This window comes from Engystomops pustulosus, chromosome 9 (assembly GCF_040894005.1).
Source record: "Engystomops pustulosus chromosome 9, aEngPut4.maternal, whole genome shotgun sequence".
Lineage (NCBI taxonomy): Eukaryota > Metazoa > Chordata > Amphibia > Anura > Leptodactylidae > Engystomops > Engystomops pustulosus.
Genome location: NC_092419.1, coordinates 85171060 through 85188176, shown reverse-complemented (window position 1 = coordinate 85188176; position 17117 = coordinate 85171060). Strand labels below are relative to the sequence as shown.

Genomic DNA, 17117 nt, shown 5'->3' with positions numbered 1-17117 from the left:
GCCCACCATGGCTCCGAAAGCCACAGGTTACTTCTGCAGGAACATCTGACGTGCTGAGGGTTTCAAAAAGTGTAAAATGTTTAAAGACAGTAATATACCGTACATCATTGTAGGTAAGTCATTGGCCTGTTTGACCTCTACGGAGGGAATTTATCAAGAACTCCTAATACTCACCGTGTCCCGTACTTCATTCTGTATATACTAAGAGGCCCTGTATGCCTGTATAAGTCATAGTAAATGCCCAAGCATGTTTGCTTTACTCTTGTCCTTGGTTTGCAGTTTTTCCGTATAAACAGTATAAGGCCTCTTGCACGCGATTGTGTGCTCATCCAAGGGCTGTACACATGGCCAGATCACAGTGTGGTGAGTGCTCACCGCACTGTGACCAGTTGCCATAGACCTCTTTGAGGGCCCCCCAATACGGTCGTGTGCATGAGACCTAAGACTGTTATAGTATGAAGCTGATTAAATCATATCCATATTAGTAGGAAATCTACCATCAAATCCAAGCATAAACCAGGGACACTCATAGATCCAGGCACCTTGACTGTGGTAATCTCTTATAATTGTTATCCATTGCCTCCTTCTTTCTACAATCACATTTTTAAATTATGCTGAGCCAGAAGGGCTCTATGGGGTGTTAAAGGAGCCTCTCAATGTTGTGCCCTCACCCTGTCTCACTCCCTCCCTGCTCCCACAGCACTCCCCCACCCCTCTGCCTGATGTAGTTTTCAGGTAACACTCAGGCGCTGGTAACGCTCAGGTGACCCCTCCTCCCTCCACAGAGAATAGCGGCGCACGGCCACACACACGCCGAAAGATAGAGCATGCTCTATCTTCTTGCGGTGTGCGGCCCGAATCAGTGCCACACATGTGTGGCACCGTTTCTGCGCCACGCCGCTATTGTCGTCTATGGGGACGTACATGCGGCCGCAAATTTGCGTGTACGTCCCCGCAGATGGCCATGTGAATGTGCCCTAAGAATAACAAATATAAGAAGATTACCCCCATCATGGTTCCTGAATCTATGAGTAGGTGTCCCTGGTTTATCCTGCTTGATGTTGATGGTAGATTTCTTTTAAGTCACCCGTGGCTAAAAAAGAAACCATCAGTTTTGATTCAAAGTATTAGAAAAAATGTAAAGATGCTACTGTAATATGCTGTGATTTGCTGCACTGAGTTTCCATGTTGCAAAACTGTCGTGTAATACAGTATGATTGAAGTGTATGGGATTGATAACTGTCTCATACACATGCTGCAGAAAAAGCTACATTGGAAATGTATTTCCCATCCCACAGCCAATCCGCAAAAGTGTTCCCATAAGTGTTCATAAGTGTAGCAGTCTAAAATGAGTTACTAATTAGTTACACCATTTCCAAATCTTTGTAATACTAAATATGGGAGAAGTATGGCAAATAACCATGTCACATCTCACACTGAATTCTTATCAATACCTCACCAGATCCTCTGTTTGCCACTTGCATGTCGGAAGATACAGATTATCTAAATTGACACTCTCTCTATGGCCCCATGCGACCATGTGGGGGCCCAAACTGCCGCTAATTCATGCCCCATAGATGTCTATGGCACCTGGAGCACAGTGTCTCATCGCATGGTGACCAAGCTGGGTGGCCACCATGCTGAATATAAAGGACATGTGCTATATTTTTCCAAAATACAGCCTCTTGTTTCTATGAAGAGGAGAGGGTGAGAAGAAGTCAACCCTCCTCTACAAGGCCATGTGCTCCACCAGGTTACGGCGCAGGAAAGCAGACGTTTGTGTGCATGGGGTTTATAACCAGCATCAGGCATCATACATGAAGCACTTGAGGAACTGAGGAAGACTGCATCACTATATAAGGACTTTTTAGTTAGTACAAAATATATTATTAAGTCTTCTCCTGAATTTGACTTCTACTTTGGGATATTGCATTATCTGCTATTCCCTAATTTATAGTGAGACTAGAGAACTGCAGTTTCCTCTGGAGCTAAATGTGGGCAACCTATAGGCAGAATGTTGGGAACTCGGACCCAAAATGCCTATTAGGTGATTTTGGCAGGAAGATAGTTTTCCTTCCTGTGGCTGTCGTCACCCAAGCTGAAGTTTGACCGGTTGGCAAGAGAAGGTGATTTGTTATCCTTTTAGGCCCGGGATTTCATGTTACTGGGGAGTTTCTGCTCCAGGGGATTATTGGCTACAGGATGGCCAGTCACATGTCCGGGGATTCTTCACGTTTGCACTATGTTCTGTTTGTAGTTCTTTTTTCTTTTCATTGCTATTGTATTATGTACAGGTGAGAAATTCCCATGTTAGTATAATAAATCAGTTTAGGCTTATGGCTAAACTTATCTTGTATTTGTTTGTTAGCAAAAGTAATTTATAAGGTTTTTTCCACTCAAACGTCAATGTTGTTTATTCTAAGTGAAAGGTTTCTGGTGTTGTAATATCCCTTCATAATCCCAAAAATCCTGTATACTGTCTGCACAATGACCGCCTAACTGATCTTCCTCCTATTTTAGATTCATAGGGGGTTTTCACAAGGCTCGTACTAGTGGATAGCCTGGATAAAGTCCCACTTTTCCCGCTTATGTTACCTCCACACCAAGTGGGCATGGAGTGGCATGGAGACGGCCAGCAACCTGGTGTAGAATTGCCTCACAGTGAGACACAGGTTATACTAAAAGGCCTGAGCCTCTTGGTATATCCAGCGCGATCTGTCAGGTGGGGATAACATCAATGACTTTAGCCGAGGCTCATCCATACCAGGATTATACTGAAATATCTGAACTACCACTATACAGCAAACTCATTTTCATCAATATGTATGTCGCAGTAATACAATTCTGTCACCTACCTGTCTACCACAGTTTTGGCAGCTTGCAGGAACCTTGCATGATCATTTTCTTTAAGGAGGTGGTCGGCCTGGTTAATGAGCACAGTCGATCTTTCCAGCCTCTGCCGACAATTGGCGATCTGCTGAGCAAGTTTCCTTAATTTCATTACCTTAACGACATATTGAAAAGAGCAAATAAAACCTTTTACTACTTCTAAAAAAATTACAGGAACGTGATAAGCCTTTAAAATCACTCAAAATATTAAAAAACAGGGTGTTCACATCTATAAAAACTCTTAAGGGTTTCTTACTCATCGATTGGGAAATAAAACAATCACTGCAAGATACACAGACTACATAAGGAGAAGAAAGTGTAATATCTCAAAAGTTATAAATAACATACCAGGTGCAATATACTTATGTCAAAATCTCCTAATGTGAAAGTGACACCTGATTATAACATCTATTTTGCATTCCAACTAGTTAATAGTAGCAGTGAAAGTTTTCTTAATAGTCTCTAAAATAAGATAATAAAATCACAAATCATACAAACCACTTGCAGGAAATCTACCATCATGATAAACCAGGGATACTTACGTATATATCTAGACAATGTGATGGTGGTAATCAGGGACGTAACTATAGGGGGTGCAGAGGTTGCGATCGCACCTGGGCCCAAGAGATTTAGGGGTGTCACCCTTATGGTGTCACTTTCCCATATGAGAAGACTATTACTATAAACCATACATTATAGTCGGGGCCTGGCACAGACTTTGCACTGGGGCCCATCAGCTTCTAGTTACGCTACTGATGGTAATCTTATATTTATTATCCATGGCTTCTATGCTTCTAAAATCAAACTTTAAAAATATGCTCCACGCTGTACCTGCACAGGCTTTAACCATGGTCTCAATATCCCCCTCTGTTCCCTCAGTACTTCCCCCATGCCTCTGCCTGAAGTAATCTCATGGCAAGAGGATGTTTTAGGACACAGTGGAAGAGGAAAGTGCAACATTGTAACAGCCTGTGAAGGTACATTACAGGGGGGGGGGGGCTCTGGTAATGCAAACCAAAGCTCATCTGACTCATTAGCATAATGTTAAAAGTGGATTTTAGAAGAAAGGAGGCCATGGATAACAAATCTAAGATTAGCAACACAATCACAGTGCTTGGAGCTATGAGTGGTTTATCATTCTAGATTTCCTTTAATTAAATGAACTTCATGAACTGCCAGAATAAAAAGATCATAAATCATGTAACAATATTATTGGCTGATTGGAAAAACAGACATATATCAAGACACAATCTAATCTCGATTTCCGTCCTTTTGATGAGGTGATGTCTTGTGTAAACATCTAATATGGCTTCTTGTCAGGAGGGTGCGTCTCTAATACCATCCACGGCTCAGTCTATTTGCTCTCTCCAAAGCCATTTCTCTCATGTGTACTCACGTCCCCTGAATTTGGAAATGCTTAGAGGCTCTGACGTGTCTAGAGAAGAGGCTCCGCTATAGGTAATTTTAGCTTTTATAATGAAAATGGAAAGTTGCAGAATAAATCATGTCTACGACATTTCTTGTGTTATGTTAATAAATGATTTAACATTATGCACATCACCCATTTGGAAAAAAAAACCCTGCTTGATGTAGTCACATATGCACATATTTCACATCTGCTCATGAGAGATTTATACAAGACTATGTGTGAGCCATGATAACCGAGTAATTTCTTTCTACAAGCTAGGAGATGGAATTTACCCAAAGAAAGGGCTGATTTTTTTGCTACAAAGTTGCAGCAATCCTTTTCTAAAATATGCAATGCATTCCCAATGTCACATTCTCCTGAGCCCAGTCATTTCATAGCTGGAATATGTAATCATATCCCCCAAATAAACTCCTATAAACTATGTACAATTGTTTATTAGGCATAAACTGAGATTTTGATTCATTGGTATTAAAGGGGTACTTCAGGAATAAGCATAATTCATATTGAAATAAGTCATTAAAATAAAAGTAAATATGTAATAATTTGATATTTAAAAATTTGCTCCACTTTGCAGAAAAATGCTGTGGACATAAACTATATTGAAATAATAAAATGCTAAGGGACCTTAGTTCTGTGACTTTGTCATAGAGCAGGACAGTCTGTTAGAGCATCACCTCAGAGATCATTGGGAGCAGAGATGGAACTGAGGGCTCATGGGAGTTGCAGTATCCTATGTCTCCCGCGGCCGCAATTTCGTCAATTTCCCAGACTTTTCGGGGATCACGTCGGGGATTGTGTTGCACGTGATCGGTTTGTGTTGCAATCGCGCCGCCTTTTACGTGACACAAATCGGGGGGCGTGCCGTCGGACGAACAGACAGATTCGGACTACGCATGGGATTTAACATTTAAATTTGTGCCGCAAGCCATCCACTTACATGCACCAAGCAGAAAAAGGTTAACTCTGGCGGACCTGATCGGGGAAGCGACACATGCAGGAAATCGGGCACACGGTCTTCATGAATCGCGGAGTTCATGCTTGTCAGACAGTTCGGATCGGGAATCGCGCAGGGACCGGGTAAATAAACGTGCCCCAATGCTGTGAATCATAAATTCCAACTTTAAGCTCCATTTTGTGGCTAATGACATTGGGCCACATTTATCAATAATAGTCCAGTTTACCTGTGAAGTGTGCAGGGTGCACCAGATTCAAGGATTTTGATCATGAATCTGGTGTTCCCTGCACTGCTCATATAGAGCGTGTAACACATTTCTCTAGGACTCTGCATGATAAATGTGCCCCATGGTCCCTTTTTAGTACAGAAATTTGTGTCGCGTCGGGTATAGTGCAACACATATGTGGCTTTAATAAATGTGCAGCAGTTTGCACTCGACAGTGCAAAGGCCAACAGAAAACTACTACTCCTATGAACATTCTGTGTGTGCTATACTCATTGCTAGTTAAAGCCTTCTTCGGCAGCTCTGTTTCTGTACTTCTGGTTTCTGATTTTTGGCTCTCGTTATTGACTATTCTCGTTATCTGCGATTTTGTACCTTGTTAGCTATGTCTGTTGTTACCTGGACTACTGACATTCCTTTGGTCTTATTTGTTCATTTGTCTTGTTTCTAGTCCACACTTTGGAGCAGGGATGGACCGTCTTTGTGGTTGTTCAGTATCACCTAGGATACGCTAAGGTAAGCAGGAAGGGCTGTTGGGCGGCTGGAGTTTCAGTATCTTTAAATCCCTGAGTAAAGTTTCCCCATAACATTAGATTATGTACTGTCAAGTGGTGGTGCCCAGCCATCTGCTCAAGTTTGAATCCGTCCCCTAACAAGCCTAAACTAATACTACTGATCTCTTCCAAAGTTTTATATCTACCGTGTTTCTTTTCTCTGTGGAACTATTATAACTGAGACAGTAACCTTTTATATCAAACTGTGATTTATATAACAGCATGGCTTCCCCCCATACAATTAGATATGTTCTTGTGTATCTAACCCCCAGAAAGAAGAAATTTACTCTTTCCCAAACTTTCTATATATTCACTAATGTGAAAATCATTTCCACTGGACTTGAAGTAAGTGCTGCAGAACGATGAAAAACTTCCACATCCCCATTATTGTAATATACTTGGAAAGTTAACAAAGGACAAATGATTGCTATTGCAGCTAGTCATTGATAATAATTAAGGGGCCTCATACCTTGTGAAGGAGCTGTGCACAGTGAAGGGCTAGTAATTAGGATTTATAGATTTATTGATTGGTGTGTGGGCTGTGTTGTGGATAAGGAGATCCTACCTCTCTCCCTTTCACACTTCATTTCTATCAGGATTATCTGTAAAATACTAAAAGGCTACTTTCACACAACACTATTTTCATTGGTATCTTGCAATTATGTTTGTAAGCCAAAGCTTGAATTGGAACATATACTGAAAAACCATATATATATATATATATATATATATATATATATATATATATATATATAGTTATATATAGTTATATATATATATAGTTATATAAAATACACCATATTTTTTGGATTATAAGACATCTTACTTATCTTACTATAGGCACACCCCAGATTCAGAATTCCAAAAAAGGAAAAATATATTTTACACCTGTTGGTCGCACTAAAGCACAACACACAAAGCGCTGCTACATCCATACATTTACACACACAGCACTACTACATCCATACATTTACACACACAGCTCTGCATCATCCATACATTTACACACACAGCTCTGCATCATCCATACATTTACACACACACCCCGGAATCATCCATAAAGTTACACACACAGCTCTACTATACACAAGAAGACACACACAGCTCTACTATAAACAGGAAGACACACACAGCTCTACTATACACAGGAAGACACACACAGCTCTACTATACACACAAAGACACACACAGCACTACTCTACATACACATAACCCTTCCCCCTTCCTCTTACCCTGTCCCAGGGCAGCATGTCCCCATTCTCGGCAGTATGTGGTGATGTAAGAAGCAATGAGATCAGTCACATGATTCTGACATCACCGCAGATCCTGTAGGACAATCGGGAGAGGAGAGAGTAGTACGGAGGCTCCTCTCTGGGAGAGCGGGTTCAGCTAATGGCCATCACCCGATCTCCCATACAGCTGTCAGGAGGGTCTGGCACTGCTGGATCCTCCTGACCTTTGGTCTATAAGATGTGCAACACCCTCGCCGATGCCATGGCGAAGGAGTGCTTGCGAATAAGCCCCACAGCATGTCATCACATCACACAGGAGACATTGCAGTGGTAGCTCCTGCCTGGCAGGGCAGGAGTTAAGTGTTTTGTATGATGCTAGATCTGTCATCCAATGTCTTGTGTTATATCCTGTCCTCTGTAAGCTGAGATGTGATTGGAGGAGCAGCCACCACCTGACCAGAGGAGTTACAAAACCCCTGGCCAGGAATGTTCTAGAGAACACTCCGAGAGGAGTCTCGCTCAGGAGAGAGAGGAGAGCAGTCTCTCCCAGGAGGGAGAAGAGACCAGTCCTGGTCAGACCTGAGGGTCTGCAGGACACCAGCTAGAGATTAGTTCAGCCTAGCTTAGATGAGAAGAGAAGCAGACTGGGTACCCCAGTCCAGAATCTATTCAGCCAGCATACCAGATAAGAGCAGGAAGAGCCTAGCCCCTGCCTCTGAAGAGTGGAGCTAATAGATTAGCTAGTATAGTGAGGAAAGGGGTATCATCCTACCTTCAAGGGTGATACCTGAAGCACTCCAGGACAAGCTGAAGCTTCCTATTAGGACACAGCTACCTCCCAGCCTGCCCTCTGCATCCAGGCTGGCGACCTATCTCCTGTGGCTTCCTCCAAAAGCATCTCAGCACTCCACTACTCTGTTAAAGGCACGTTGCTGCGGTTCCTGTTGGTTCCAATAAAGAACTGTAAGTTGTTTTTGTTCAACCTCTGCCTCCGTCTGGTCCCTGCTACTACAGCTGCCATCATCACAGGCACCCTGTCCACTACACAGAGACTCATACTCTAGAGACTCATACTCCGGTTCCCCCATACCAAGCACCGTGACACTAGCGTGCCTAGGCCGCAACCGCCATCCACTCAGGTACTGCGGGCCCCGGCTGACTCCAGGCCCCGAGAAAAGGCTAGGCCCCGGTGGGGGATGTTGCAGATGCAGGGACTTTTTAGCAAGATTTTTTTCTTGCTAAAAAGTGCATCTTATAGTCCAAAAAATACTGTATATATAACGCCATAACGCAGGAGCTTGTAGCGATCCAAAAGAAACAGCTTTATTCAACTTTAAACTATTAAAGGAACAAAAATAACAAATAGTTTAGCCCGTACAAAGGGCACTACCTCACTTCTTGTGACCTAGTTACCTTCTAGGTTCAAGAAACACTGCTCAGGTGCATCACCACCCCATCATACCGTGTGCGTACAGTATATTACAAGTAAAGGGGGATGGGCTCATGGATAGAATATTATAAGGGGCTACTGCACATTATTTTATAAGGAGGGGGGGCAACTGCACAGTATATTATAAGGAGGGGGGGGCTGGACAGTATAATAGTAGGAGGCTGCTAGACAGAATATTGATGTGCTGCACTGAGCTAAATACATTTTGTTGTGAACTCTATAGCAATATGTCATGCATGGGAGAAGTTATCAATGTTTAGTATAGAGAAGCACTATCACCTGTGAATAGTTCAGCAAGACAAAGACCAGGACAGATCAGAGGTAAAAGATTGTGGCCACAACTGATTTATGCAGTAAGTGATGTCTATATCTTCATTTTTAATGCTATTTAGAATGTGCAGTATATTCCCAGCTGGTATATATAATATGTATGTGGTGCATTAACTGCAATATTATTAGTATTGTAAAGATATGTGGGTATTGGTGAGGGTATACAGTATATATCTATATATGTGCACATCTATATGAGTGCTTCTTATATATGGTGTGCGTGTATTTGTATGTGCAGCGTATATATAGTGTGTGTATAGTATACATGGTGCTATGTTTATATATGTGCATTATGCATATATCGTGTATGTGTGCAAATGTATGTGAAGTGTATATATGGTATAGGTGTATTTTGTAGTATAATGTGCGGTATGAGGGTGGCAGTGAGGATTAAGGTATATGGGAGCTCTAGACTGAGAAATATTGACCCAGGGAGAAACCTACATCTTTAGCCTCTCCCTGCATTCTTGTACCTACCACCTGTCGGAGACCTGCCAGGCTGTGGACGAGGCCTCTGTTCCCTGGTACCCAGCACTGTGATTGAAGACGAGCGCTAGGCCGGGCACCGGCTGTCTCCAAAGACTAGGACCCAGTGGGGGATGTTGCACCTATTATCCTGTAGTCCATCCTTAAACAAGTGTAAAATTTCATCCCTGGTGACTTTATGCAGCTCTGTGGTCTTATCCATGGTGGAGAGATTGGAGTGTGATTGATTGAGTGAGTGTGCAGGTGTTATTTATTGTAGATTCTGTCTCTTGAAGTATAACAAAAATAAAAATTACTGATCTCTCTATTCTTTGCAAGTGGGAATATTGCAAAATCAGCAGTGCATCATACATCTATTGCCCCACAACTGATTGTGATTAGATGCAAATATCGATCAAAATCCTGTTTCTTGAGCATGGCAAAAACAGTTATAGCAAGTGATGAAGCAGCACTCCAAGATGAAGAAAAGTAGACTTTTATTCCACCATCAAACAGCAACGCTTCACCTTTTTCATAAAGGCATTATCAAGCAAAAACAGAGATAATTTTAAGTGACTAATCCAGAAAGAAAGAAGCAAAAGAAAAAAATAAAGAATCTAAGCGAAACAGATCATGAATCCTACAAAGGTCATTGATTAATTCACAAATTTACTTGTTCTAAGTCGATCTAATAAAATGTCATATAATCTTTAGAGTAGGAAACAACCCAATAAATAACAGACTTGACATGATATAATTAGTTGTTAGTCTTTGAACCACAATATGTTGCTATCTGAAGACGTTCATGCTAGCTTCCCAAAGGACGTGTCTGCTGCTGATCTTCTGTCAACTCATTGTCCAAGTTTTCACAAAAAATCTAAAAGATGTGCGTTTCTTTCAATTGAGCAGGGTGAAAGCCACAGTGCAATCTGCAGCATACATTATCCTGCTGTGTGTTTAGACAACACAGCTCGGGTCAATTTGTGCCGCAGGATTATTGTGCAGCATGTCGATAAGATAAGGTGTCGCCACTGAACATTGGAATGGATCAGCGAGCCCAAGTTGGTTAAAGAAAATCTACCACCAAAATCGAGCATGTTAAACCAGGGACACTAAGGCCTCTTACTCCTCCTGGGAGTCCAATGCCATCCATCATCGTATTGTACTCGCACTAGTCTGTGTTGTGTTGTGATGTGTCAAAAGTAGAGCATGTCCTACTTTGACACCAGTCTGAGGGAAAGAAAACGCCCATTGAAGTCTAGGATGCATCCATCAGTTTTTCTGGCTCAAGTTTATATGAACAATGTTGTACAGATCATGAAGTTGACATAACCCTGAACAAAATCTGAAAAAAATCAAAATAAAAAACTACCATGATTTTAACTGTACAAAGTTGAGTAATTTATAACACTTTTTTTGTGGGCAAGAGGTCTTACTCATAGATCCAGGCACCGTGACTTTGGAAATCTTCTTATGTTTGTTATCTAAAATCTAAACTTTTAAAACTATGTTAATGAGCCTGAAGGGCTCTGGGGAAGTCACCATGACGTAGCTTACACTTTGCAAGGAGCAATGCCCCCTCCCCTTCCTTCTGGTTGTTTAGCATAATTGTAAAAGTTGATTATAAAAGAAAGGAGGCCAAGAAGATTAAAACAGTCACGGTGCCTGGATGTATGAGTAAGTGCTCCTGGTTTAAAATGCTTGATTTTGATAGGTAGATTTTCTTTAACGTGCTGCAAATACTTTCCATACTATTTAGACCCAAATAATTTTTTTCACTTACTAACATTACTAAATTCTATGACGCACCTGTGTTGGGAAATGTCCAATATACCACTTGTTAAAAGCTTAGCACCATGTACAAGGTAGATTGTACAGGCAGATCGAAAAGTTTCATGATCTTAGTTCGGTACTAAGCTTTTAACAAAAGAGGACAGTTATTTTTTGAAGCTGAACCTTGGAGTGCTGGATTCTTTTGTGGCACATTCTGTGCTGGCAGGTGCTACCCTTTAAATGCCATGGGCAAAGCTTTTGGAAGGCATTTTCTCAATTATGGTCATCAGGGATCGACAGGAAGTGGTGGCATGTGCCAGTGAGAAGGGGGTTACCAGACCGGCAAGGATATGGTAATTGTCATTGTGCCAAATTCCGAAATTATGCATGAAGTCCAGGTTTGGGGACCTCAACGTGCACTGTTGAGCACAGACCGGAGCTTTACAGTTCAATTTCTCTCATCAATACTCACAGAGTACTCTCACTCCTCACACTACTAAAACAGATACCCTTTTTCTCCATGTTTCTCACTGTTTTATGAAGCAATATATGCTTTGCACATGTTAAATTTACTGTCCCCTTTATTTTCTATGCTAATTAAAATCATCAACATTATCAAAAATTCTTTAAAAAAATCAGTTTATCATAAAAACACTAGATATATGACTATTTTCCTTACCAAACACCTATTTTCTTAATGGGGGAGAGCGGGATTAGTCCTTGGCAGAGACATTGGGGGGGATTTTATCATGACTGGCATTTAGAGAAGCCATAATGAATCTCCCCCATTGAGCGTGGATAATCTCATAATCCTTACCTCCCTTCACATCTGCAATTGGGGGTAAAGGGTGGTCTTCATAGACATTAATGTGTATGATTAATACACTACCATGAAATACCAGCAATCCTCCATTACGGCAATAAGTACAGAGTCTTCTTACTTTTGTTTCTTTGATCTTCACCGCAATCATTTGCTTTCTCCGTTGTATAATGTCCATAAGTTCATCGCATTCTTCATTGAGCTTTGCCTCGTGCATGCTAGTATTAACCTGCAGAAAGACATGAAACACAAAGTTTTTAGCCCGGACACCATCTACTCTATTAGGAACGTGAAAGCAATTTAGCAGAATAATAATGACATGTTTAAGAGGTTAAGTGGGTTAAGGGGAAAGAACCATGAAGTGACATGTTTAATTCCCCATTAGTAGTGTGCAGAATCCTTTCTGTATAATCTGTATTTCTTTTCACTACACTGCCTGCTTAATGGCATAACTCTAATGGACATTATGCGACTCCAAATGCTACTTAAAGAGACAAATCAAAGTAGTACGGAAAGAAGGTGCCGCTGCAGACTGCCATAGTCAAATGCATAGTGATATGTGGATTCTAGACACTGGCGTACCGGGCTGTGTTTGCCTAAGTCGTGATTCGGAGACACATTCAATTTAAAATAGCCTAACCTCCACTCCAGAGCCACACAGCAAGATGCCTGGTTGCTGGGAATACATTTAATGTAGGCCTGTCACGGTGGATTAACATTTTCTAATTGCGCACTACATCAAAAAGTACGTAAAGGTCACGCTGAACATTTGTTTCAGAACAGCTCACTTTTTTAATTGTCTTCTTTATTTAGCTGTCTGGCTTTCCTCCCTTATATTGAGAGCGCTCTTCAAAAGCCAGTGTTGGTTTAGGTAAGAAAACAGAAGAAAAATTTAGCAATTATTTGAGAGGTATTGAACATTTTACACTGGACCTTATCGCTAAAGCTCGGAGAAAAAGTCGAAGAACTGAAAGCTCACAGATAGGCACAAATCGAATGTCTGTGATATTAAAGCCATTCTTTATAGTTTACACCACCGTGACAACTCTTTATATTTTATGGAGAGCTTGAAGAATATTTCTGATGGCCTGGAATATTCAGGAACCTATTTAGGAAAATAGACACCTATGGGTGCCGTGTTCTGGTCGCAAATTGCCACCAAGTGACTCTGGATGGAAACTGGACCAATATGAAGAGAGCAGTTCTGCAGGTCTGCTCTAGTATATATATCTAGTATATGACATATTACTGGAAATTGTATAAAAAAGAATCTAAAAAGTGATTATAAGAAAACAGATAAAATTGAGAGTTTGTGTGCTGCCTTAATAAGTGTATCTTAGTTATATGGTTCTCCTAGCCCCCTTGCCATTTTATGTTTATGTTTTTCACTCCCTGCCTTCAAAAATCCATACCTTTTATATTGTTACATGTACAGAGTTGTATCAGGCAAGTTCATGCTATCGTTGAACCTCAGTTTAAGGAGGTTTAACGTATAAATTAAAAATCCCATTGACATCAATGTAAATTTTATGTAATCCATAATGGTAAGTTTGGCATTATGTTTCAGCTAACGTCATTTTTTTTCTTTAAAGAAAAGTGCATGCATGGATGCCTGCCTAAAGGGGCATTCCCACAGCCGTGGTCCGGTTCCCGGGCAAACACGGGGCCGGAAGGAGTAGGTGGGAGGGGTGAGCACTCGTCACCCTTCCTTCCTGCAAAGGCAGTCACTGTGTAGTGATGCACCGTGTGATCTGAAGCCAATGACACCTATGGGGGCCATGTTCTGGTCGCAAATTGCCACCAAGTGAATGAGCCCCTTGACTTTTTTTTTTAACGGAGGTTTGAATGGTAGTGTTAACTTAGCCTGTGGGCCCGTTTTCTGCATAACAAATTGTACTTCCTATTTTAAATTCCATGCTATGTACTGGGAAGCTGGAAAAAAATTTCAAATGTGGTTCATTAAAAAAATGTATGTATGCAATATTCTTCTGGGCTTTGTTTTACTGTTTTCACTGTGTACACCAAATGTCACCTCTACTTTATTATTTGGGTCAGCATGATCAGAGGGATATCAATAATATTTAAAGATATTTTAATAGATTTAAAAAAATTGTATTCTTTTGTACAAAAAAAATCTTCATTTTGCCTTATGCTAATGATACCAATAACTTTTTCATAGTTTGGTGTACGGAACTGTATAAGGTATAATTTTTTTTTTTGTAGAATAAGCTGATGGTTTCTATGCCATTTTTTGGGACTGTATGTCCTTTTGATAACCTTTTATCCAAAATTTTTATTAGGTGCGAAATGGCGTTAAAGTAATGATTTGGACAATGGGGCGTGTTTTTATTTACATCGATCAGGAAATTTGGCAATACCTAACATGATTGTGTTTGTTTATATATTTTTATTTGCATTTTAGGGAAAGGAGCTGATTTTGTTTTTGTTTACATTTTTTTAAACTTTTTAAAATTATTTCACAGATCCTGCTATGATTTCTCTTTCAGAGATCCTGCTATTAAAGGCACGGGACCTTCTGTAGTGGTCTTGGCTGTCGGCTCCAATGACATCATTGGGTCCACTGACTGTATCAAAGATAATTTAAGTGCCGCCAACACGTTTAATGGCGGCACTTATTTGGCTGAAACCTGTAATTGGTGCTGGCAGCAACAGCTGTTAACTGTATAATGCAGCTAACACCGGTGATGTTCAGTATGACGAATGCTCGGCCCATTAGCCTACTCCATACAGCCTTAACAGTCATGTGACATACAGATACGCAGCCGTCTGCTCCATTAGTCCGATGGAGAAACGAGAGGTCCGTCCCATCTCAATACTAAGACTCCCAATGATCAGCTAGTTAGGCCCTATTCCGTGGATAAACAGTTGAGGACACTGGAAAGACATGGAAAGTAAGGATTTCTACTAAATATTTAAATCCACTTTTGCAGCCAAGAAGACCAGCTTGTCCAGGTTGGTGGGAAGATCTCAACTTGCAAAGCTCACATAGAAGGAAGCCTCCAAGGCATAAACGTTAGAAATGTCTGAATGTCAGGATATGGGACTAAGAAGCACATTGTCCCACTACTCAGTTCTGTTATCTAAGATACAAAGAAGCATCTGCTACGGAACTGCTGAAACCGTGCACTAGATTCTTCAGGATGCAATGGAGACTCTTTTACACAGCCGTACAATCAGCGTATGTTAGATAGCTGGATAAACAAGATCACATAGGGGGAATTTATCAGGTTTTTTTTTTTACTTTTGTTTTGTCATTGTTAGGTTTTTGCAGGTTATTATGCAACCTTTGAACAAATTGCCCTCAAACTTGCCAGGACTAATTTGTCACTCATTAATTAGTGGTTTAGCATCTGGTTTGTCGCTTTTTGTCCGCAGTTGCAAGATATGGGATATTTTGGAACAAAAAAAGTCTCAAATTTCATAGCAAAGCCATTCATTAAATTTCACATTCAATATATAAATATGATACAAAAAAGGAAACCAGCCAGGTGCAAAAACAATAGTCAACAAGCCAAAATTAGTGATGAATTTCCCCCGTGAAGTAAGTAAAGTCCAAAACTTGTATAAATCAAGACTGTTAAACCACAGTGTACATTCACAAGTATCTCAGGACCCGGCTAACAAACAGTCCGATTGTGGAGCAGCACAGCGAGTATAATCGATCAAGTCCCCGATCCACCGGTTTGTAAGGTCAGATATCCAAAAAAATGCAGCACTCCGGTAAGTATAAAGGTGATCTTTATTCACCCATGGCAAAATAAGGTGCAACGTTTCAGCTCATCCATAGAGCCATTATCAATCATGACCCGGTTGAAGTACACCCCCATTATAAATTATAAAAATAATAAATGAAAATTGAATACGGTAATTGTATAGAAATGTACAAGATTAATTATTGATTCAATCAAAGGCCAAGGTTGAATCAAAGGTCAAGAGGACCTGGGTTTATTAGCTACATATGGCCCTGATCCATGGATTCACCACTGTAGGTAAGTATTTCAATGCTTGCATCATGTTTAAAAGACTTGTTTGAAGCTTGTAACAGGCTCTTTAAGTGTTAGAGGACAGTCAGGGAGAAATTCAAGACAAGCATCACAAGAAGTCAGTAAGAAGACACAATCTTCAGGAAGAGAGTAAGAGTGTGACTGAGTATTACAGCTAAGCTGTAGCACTGAGGCTGGAGAATTAACCATGGCTTTGTTGTAGAAAAGTATAGACACAAGAGGAATATTAGAAGCTAGGAGACGCATATTTAATAGCGGGATGTGAAGGAAGGGTAGAAGATGAACTCGTATATAGCTGGTGAAGGAAAACAGTGAATGTGAGAGTCTTGAAGTGATTGGTACCTTTCCAGTAGTTGTACAGGCTGTATGGGCAGGATAAATAGGACTCCATTCATATCAAATTCAATAGATAGGTAGATAAATGGATGGATCGATTGATAGATAATGGTCTTTATGATTTTAAAAATTCCTCAGCCTTCTGAATACTGCCACTACTTTATAAAACTTTATTTAAAGAGAACCCGTCATGCAAAATAACCCCCTAAACTAAATATATTTTCATAAACTGCCATTAGAGAGCATTGCCTCTATCCCTTCATTGTTCCTCTACATGCCTGTAATCCTAAGCAATGAGGTCCTAAAGCTGTATGCAAATAACCTGTGAAATGTCCAATGAAGCATTAGCATATTCAAGCTGTCCACTCTATTCAGGAGTGGGAGGCACAGCCACACCCCCAGTGCATGACTGACAGCCTGTATAATGATGTGAGGCTGTATAATGATGTGCTTCCTGGTGCTGGCGCCCCCTGCAGCCTGTGTGTGCATGTGTGTGTGTATAGGAGAGATACAGCAGCTCCAGGCAGCCATGTTACAGCAGAACATGTCAGATTCATGTGTAGCTGATGTCTGTGTCTCTCACCTGTATATTAGGAGGATGCAACATGTCAGCAGGTGCAACACACACACTAGCAA

The 17117-nt window shown here is 40.8% G+C and overlaps 1 protein-coding gene across 3 annotated transcripts in view; it reads right to left on the bottom strand.

The window, feature by feature from the left end:
• MID2 (midline 2) overlaps positions 1-17117 on the bottom strand; it is a 211348-nt gene that overhangs the window by 77910 nt on the left and 116321 nt on the right. For all 3 annotated transcript variants that reach the window (XM_072125910.1, XM_072125909.1, XM_072125911.1), the window contains exons 4-5: positions 12242-12349; positions 2856-3004 (exon numbers count right to left, since the gene is read on the bottom strand). In XM_072125910.1, the coding sequence (XP_071982011.1) occupies positions 2856-3004; positions 12242-12349 (257 nt within the window). The remainder of the gene's footprint in view (positions 1-2855; positions 3005-12241; positions 12350-17117) is intronic.